At 36.1% G+C, this 7,967-nt stretch overlaps 1 protein-coding gene across 1 annotated transcript; it reads left to right on the plus strand.

Annotated features, from left to right (window-relative positions):
- Window positions 1–3,318: 3,318 nt before the first annotated feature.
- Window positions 3,319–7,322, plus strand: LOC132055828 (CASP-like protein 4A3). Its single transcript, XM_059447825.1, has 3 exons — window positions 3,319–3,884; window positions 5,180–5,315; window positions 7,063–7,322. Exons 1-3 carry the CDS (start codon window positions 3,334–3,336, stop codon window positions 7,267–7,269), a joined length of 894 nt encoding a protein of 297 aa, XP_059303808.1. The 5' UTR covers window positions 3,319–3,333; the 3' UTR covers window positions 7,270–7,322.
- Window positions 7,323–7,967: the final 645 nt, after the last annotated feature.

Raw genomic sequence — 7,967 nt, forward strand, 5'->3', positions numbered from 1 at the left:
CATTTACACCAAAAAAAAAAGAAAAAAAAAGAAAACGAAGTTAAAGATTAATTTTTTGCAACGAGAAATCGAAATCTGACAAACCCTAACGAGAACAACAAGAATCGTGTACCTTTGTGGCAACAATCTTCAATATCACTCGGGAAACTTTGACAAGATTTACGTATATTTTCGGATTTTAACTTTGAAATGATCGGTTTGTGGAGGTTTGGTTGTGTAGTGGAAAGGGGAAAAGTGACGATTGGGCAAGTGTTGGGTTTTTGTTTGGGATGGGTAATTTTAATTGGGGGTGGGTCGGGTTAATTGGGGGGTCGGGTTTTATGTGGGAACGGGTAAAAATAAGTTGAAATTAATAAATGACGTGGACCAATTAGGCCGCGTGTCTAACACTAATTTAAATTCGGCTCAGTGTGCGGGCACTTTAAGATAATTAAATCGTAAGTTGTTAAGGGGTAAATAAATAGAAGTTAAGTTTAGTTTAAACGGCGAGTTTTTACAAGTTCAGGGGTTAAATGATGTCTTTTCTCTAATATTAAAAAGCTCTTTTAACCAATTGAAGAAAGGGACTCGTAAATATACGTTTGAGTGTGTTTGATAGTGACTTAAAGCAAGTAGAGGATAATGAACACAACTTTTTGCTTTTTTCTTTTATGGCCCTCAAAAAAGATTTAGAGGTTTGTAGTTGATAAATATAAAGTAAAGCCTCTCACTTTATTAGGAGCCTTTAGCTTAATGCGGCAAATATACCTACTCATGACTATCATCTCTTTTTGCTGTAGTCAAAAAGTGGACACCTTGTTTCTTAACCCGGTTGTTTTCTTAGTGTAATGAGGCTTCTTAAAGCTCCGTACCACACGTGTTCATTGAAATATATGAATAGCTGCTTACTTTGTTGATCCAAGATACTACAACAATCTACCTTGTGTTCTTGTAATATAGAAGTTACAGATTTGACAAAGCTCGTGAGCTCGTAGCTTTCGACTGGACTTATATTTTTAATACTATACATATTAGGAGTATCTAATAGCAGAGGGTCAATATTATACTTCAAATATGGTTTATAGTTTAAATTTTATGTACAATGAAGTTTGGGATCGAAATTTAAGCCCTCCGTTGTGATAGTTGATAAATTTGCGCTTATATAGATGAAAGTCTGACTTGAACTCCACAACACAAAAAAATTAGCCACATCAGATCCACGTAGGCTCCGCGTAAGCTCCCAACCCCAATTATTTTAACCTGTAACTCATAACCCGTTTCCCCATCCCATAAAATCATAGAAGCCTGGTTCATTTTATTTTAGAAAGAGAGGAAATACCCCCTTTACAGTAACATACTAAGAAGGATTTGGAACTCCAGCGAATCTAATTTCTTGGAGGTTAGATTCTCACTAGATATGGTACAGAAATGGACAATGCCAAATAAATAAATATATTTGCATTAAAACTTGCTTAGACAATGCCATGATCAATGATAGACAAAATCAGCCACTTTCATATCCTAATCTCCTATCGATTTTCATCAACATTGCAGCACATACGAAAGGTATCATTCTCCAAGTAAATGTGAAAAGTAAAATGAAGGAAACACTATCCTAGCACAAAATAAACAAGGACTTCAAGAGTATTAAGGAGTAATTTACACTAATTCTACAGTCGCTCAATGCAAGAAAGCCCAGTAAGGCAGTAACAATCAGAATCTCTTGTAGTTAGTCAAAGGTAAAAGCAACCCTTTAATATTTGAAATTAAAGTGCAATATAAAGCAAGTTTTTTTGATTGAACAACACCACTTGTGACTTCTCATGATTTATTAGTCAGAGCATAGAAACCACCCTTTTAAGTTTGCTGCCAAATGCATGGAGTTAGTGTTGCATTGCATGATACGGAGGTACTATGACTACACCTAAAAGAGCAGCTTAACCCAATTTTTAGTGCAAACATGGCATGATACAGAAACACCATAACACCAGTAGCATAGCACCAGCGGCATAGAAACGGGTTAAGAGAATTGGGATGGGGAAATAAGTTACTGGTTAAAATAATTGGGGTTGCGAGCTTACGTGGAGCCTGCGTGAATCTAACGTTTTGTTTTGTGGAGTCCAAATCAGACTTCCATCCATATAAGGGCAAATTTATCAAGTATCCTAACGGGGAGGGCAAATTTGATCCCAAAGTTTGAAGGAGGGCACATTTAAACTAAAAATCATACTTGGAGGGTAAATTTGACCCGTTGCCCTATTAATTATGTTTCTAACGTAGAATTATAATGTCTAGATTCTGAATTCATGTGGAGCGAAAAAATCCTTTCTTGCTGAAGTGTATATTAATGATCTCACATATTCAAGTGCAATAAGTGACGGTAAATCTAACCAATTATAGAAAAGCCAAGTATCGGGGGTTAGGTTCAGTTATCGTTTGAGGGGTGTTAAGCCAAAATTGTACCGTATGATAAAAAGTTAATAAGAGGTGCAAACAAACGTCATCGTGATTTAATCTGCAAATGCGATTTATGACACTATGCGTAAGGAATCAATTGTCAGGAAGATTCATGCAGACATAGCGTGGAGCTGAAAATCCTTACGAAGACGGACCATAGTTAGCTTTATATATCCACTAACCATTGCTAGCCATCTCAGCAAGTATACTCCACGGGGACACACCCACGGTAACAATGAAATATGAATAAACAGAGAGATAGAAAGGAGTAAAGCTTAATACATTACCACCCCTTAAACTTGCCAGCGATTTTATTTAGACACTCAAATTATGATCTATTTTAATTGATTATCTGAACACATGATAAAGTATTTATATTAGATATTTTTTGTTTAAATTTTGAAAAAAAATTCATGCATGTTCTCAAACATCTATGAGGTTGTTAAGTTAAACACATAAAATATGTCATCTATTTTAATTATACACATTAGCCTCAATTAGAGAACTCCTGAGATTTTATGTCTTATTAAGGCGAATGTCCATAATCAAAGGAAAGTGACTTATTTTAAGTACGTGGTTAACTTATCTACGTAATGAATACTTGAGAAACGAACAAAAAAATTTCAAAATTTGAATCGAAAGTGTTTTAAAAAATACTTTATCACGTGTTTAATTGAAACAAATCATAATTCGCGCGTTTAGATAAAATTCTTGACAAATCAAAGGCTAGTAAATGTATTAAGCCAAGAAATAAACAATTTTTTTTTTTTTTAAAAAGTAAACAACTAAAAGCAGTTCCACTCCTACCAAACAAAAGCACTTCCATTATTTTCCTACTTTTTTCCTTTTCCTCTCTAAATAAATAAAGCGCAAACTCTTCCCGGGGAAACTCAAAAAATGGAGAAATCGAATTCCATTTCCAACTCCAACTCCAATCACAGCAATCATCACTACCCGAATTTCCATAAACAAAAAAGCCACAGATCAATGTCTGAGGACTCATTCCACTCCCCTCTCCGCTCACCTTTTCCTTTCGATGAACCTGGCAATAATCACCGCCCAACAACAACAACAACAACAACCAAGTCTCTCTCTTCAAAGGGCTCCATTGTTTCAGTCGACTACTCACCACGTAGAGATCCACATACTCCCAAACCGGAAAACACAAACAAAGATCAGCTGTATTTTAATAGGGTGGCTGTTAGGGAGGATGTAGTAGCTACTACTAAGGTGCGAACACCGGTTCGTGGTGGTGCTGACGTGGAAAGTGGTGAGGAGAGCTCGCCTGTGAGGACTGGGCGTACGAAGAGGGAATTGATGTTGACTAAGGCGGGCCTAGGGTTTAGGGTTTGTGAGTTTGCTTTGTGCTTGATTTCGTTCTCTGTTATGGCGGCTGATAAAACTCAAGGTTGGAGTGGTGACTCTTTTGATCGATACACCGAGTACAGGTTGAGATTTTCTTTTCCTTATTTGCATATCAGTTGTTGTTGGAAGCTGCTTGGTAGTCTAATTTTCGGTTTAATATTGACCGTGATTTCGGGCATGGAGTCTTTAAGTCTTTTTAAATAAAATTTACATATTTGGAAACTACGAAAATGTCTTATAAGTTCGCAATAATTGACAATTCAAAAGATATATAAAAAATTACGGTCAAAGAAAGACTTTTTTGAATCTCGAAATTCGAAAGGTGTCACATAGTTGGGACGGAGGGAGTACTAATTTACTGATTTTAGTGCTATTCACTCAGTGAATATTGTGAACAAGAATTTCATGCTAATGGTTATTTATTAGTTACAGCTTTAGTTCATGGACCTTCAGGCTTATTGCACCAAAAGTGCAAGTTTAGTGGGGAGAGTCAGGGCTATTTGTTGTTTTTATCTTTCTTCAAGTTATCATTACATGAAGCAATAGACAACCGGTTTGTATAACAGTATAAGTATGCATTTCATTAGTTCTTAAACAGAAGAAAGTGATGATGTCCCTACCAGCAAGGGTGGCTCAGTTGGTTGAGAATGGGGCTTCCGTGATGGAGGTCTCAGGTTCGAAACCCTTTGCATACGACAGCAGGGGATTTGCCTTCTGTGTTGAGCTAATCGCACGGGGCTTGTCTAGTGCGGGTTATCTCTCCTGTGTGATTTAAGGGCTATTGCGCAGTAGCAGGGTTTACCTTGTGCGCACCTGAAGGGTAGTGGCTGTGGGTTCCCTTGTCATAATTTAAAAAAAAAAAAAAAAACTACAACTATTCCACTACGTTATGTCACCAAAACTTACATTACTGGCCTTGCATATATATTTCGATGTAGTGAGGCAGATCAGACTTACTTTCATCAAATTAAAACTCTGTATGCCCAATTTATTATAAATTTTCTGTTTTCAAAATAGGGCCGCTGTACTTGGATTTTGCTTCATTCGATATGAGTATCAAATAATTAAAAGTCAGATTTATGTCATGTAGCAGTCCGTGGAACCACTGTACTCTGCACTGGTTATTTGGAAATGTTGTGTCTTGTCATGTAACACCAGATTCTTCTTGTCATAAGTACCGGTGCGCTGATGGATTTTAGCTGTAGACAGAATTTATTTTTCTCTTTCAGCTGAAGAAAATTATGTTATTTGTGGTTGATGCAAAGAGATTTGCTGTTCTTTCTTTCTTCAGTTGACATTGCCTATTTCTCATTTATTATTTCCTAGAACTACTTCCCATGGCTTTTGGTGATATTGGATCTTTTATATTATGTCACAGGTATTGCGTTGCTGTTAATATTATTGGATTTGTGTATTCTGGATTTCAAGCGTTTGATCTAATTTACAATCTGGCAAGTCGGAAACACTTTCTCTCTCACCACACTCGATATCATTTTGATTTCTTAATGGATCAGGCAAGTAATAACTTTTGAACTTTGTCTACTTGGGTAACACCTATTTCTAGTTTATTATTGGTTACTTGTGTTGCATGTTACTTTTTCATAGTGGCTGTTAAAATGCTGCTGGATAGGAGGGTGTAAGTCATGATGACTTCACTCTACCAAAGATCAAATAACTGCTAGTTTGGAGAAGTATGGTAATAATTGACCTTTTCAAATAGTCCAGCTTTTAGGAGCATCTTATTAGATCAGATTCCGCCAAAGTCCTTGTCTATGGTTTATGCTGAAGAAAAACTTTTGATCTTAGGAGCTAGCAGATAAGATTCAGCTCTTCTGAAGAAAATCTTTTCAATCCCTCATTTACAATTTACACTACCTCGTTCAGCAATTAAAGACCATGAGCATGTGTGGTTGCACTAGTATGAGAGAAGATGGCAGAGGGGAACCCACCCTTTATCAGGGATAAGCGCTACAATGAATTTAAATTCATAGTATGACGGTCATGCTAAAAAGAGAAGCTGGCGGGCTGAACGCGATAATTGAAAGAAACGGAGACAGTCATCTACTTTTTTTTTTTTTTTTTTCTTTGACAGTCATCTACTATACTTCCTTACTTGTCGGGGGGCTGATGACCTATGCTTCACTCGTCCTAATTTTTCTGGTCAATTTGATTGTTATCATGAGAGCTCTGCTGTATACTGAAGTATGAAACTATCTTGATATGAATTGAGTATTACATATCAATGAATAAGCTTTACAGCACAAATCATTCCGTTCACGTCTTAATGATTAAAGCTTTCATTTTGAAGTTTGATTTCACACTGATGTAGATGAAGATAGGTCTGCCTTCAGTCTCCAGGGGACGTTTTGACAATTATGTCTTATTACTCAAGTTTGTATTAACCAAAAAACTATATAAGTACTTTCAAATTAATGAATTTTTTTTATGAAGTACTTAAAATTCAATGGTATTTAAACTTTGCTTTGTCCTTTTAGCAAATTATACTACTTAATAGAGTGATACCTAGAAGCATAAAAAAAGCTTTGTGCCTTTCCGCTATGCGCGGGGTATACTACTTAATAGAGTGATCTCGATACCTAGAAGCATCAGATGTGATAATTTTCTTAATTTGCTTTACTAAATTTGATGACCCTCTTAATTTGTTAATGATACCCTGCTTCATTTTTCTATTCTTCGTTTTAAATCCAACACAACATAGAACGTGTGAGTTGTAAACGTCTGACAATGTTCCTGAACATGTTATTTGAAAGACATCAAACATGGTATCAAATCTTTCTTTGTTTACTTTGTTGAGTTTCAAAATTTCATATATGTTTGGTAAACCTGTATCACATGTGAGATATTTCCTAGCAATTGGCATACACGCCAGCTTACAAAATTATACTCATCTTCATATTTCCACAGGGAGAAACCTTATTAGGAGATGTTGGGTTGTAGCATGTTTACGCATGTTGTGGTTCTCGGGACAGGAATGTTGTTTTTGAACAATTCTAGTACTAATGGAAAAACTAGCAGAGTCCAAGCTGTAACTTCATGTATGAAAGAGAATGGAGATATACATATGCTGACCCTCCTAGAATAGTAGAATACACACTTAGCTTTCAGAATTTCTTACTCAGTTCATATTGGTAATTGGAGAACTGTTTTAAACCATGTTCATAACTCTCTTTCGCAGTGTTCCTGTTGTTTTTTTTGTATGATTTGCTCGTAATAATTTTGCTTTTGCATGTACCTGTGCAGATATTGGCTTATCTGATTATGTCTGCATCTTCTTCAGCTGCAACGAGGGCATATGACTGGATATCAAATTGGGGAAAAGATGAGTTTACAGAGATGGCATCTGCATCTATAGGGGTGTCTTTCCTGGCTTTTATAGCCTTTGCCTTTAGCTCTCATATTTCTGGTTACAACCTCTGTAACCGAAATGCCGTTGTGACCCAGCAATGAGTTTGTATCCATTTATTCGATGAGTATATTTGAGAATGGCCACATAAAATCTTGTTAGCTTGACAGCTGTACAGAAGTAACGAATAGAAATTCAACCATGTAACTTTTCCTTCCTACTACAGATAAATAAGATGTGCAAATGTAGTTAGCTGAGGTCTTCTGGAGTATGTATAAAATGTGAGGGAGCCCAAGAAATGACCCAGAACCCAATGGCGATTAGCTAGAAGGTCGTATTTCGATGTCTTTTTTTTTTTTTTTTGGTGTTACTAAAATTAGATTCATAGTTAACTTCAATATATGTCTGTGTAAGGATCTGAACACAGATCTGAAATTATCTATTAAATTGAAATAGAATCGAGCACCTTTGGGACAATTTTCTGGTTTTTATATATTTGAAATGGAATGCAACTACAAAAGGAAATTAAACTGAATAAAACTAAACTAGAAAGATTGGGAGTGATTCGCCACAGCCATTGGTACCTGAGATTTAAGATGAGAGAAGAATTAGAATTTGGAGGAGAGAGAATAAGAATTAGAAAGAGGAAAAGATCAGACGAGGAGCATGAGTGATGAGGAAAATTTAACAGATTTTTGTTACCTTTTCTCTCCCGTAAGTTGGTTATATAACCACCAAGTGACGTGGCTTCATCTCTCTTTATCCAAATCATTAATGAGCTTTTTAATCTAAGCCGTCCATC

This window comes from Lycium ferocissimum, chromosome 5, assembly GCF_029784015.1.
Source record: "Lycium ferocissimum isolate CSIRO_LF1 chromosome 5, AGI_CSIRO_Lferr_CH_V1, whole genome shotgun sequence".
Classification (NCBI taxonomy): Eukaryota; Viridiplantae; Streptophyta; class Magnoliopsida; order Solanales; family Solanaceae; genus Lycium; species Lycium ferocissimum.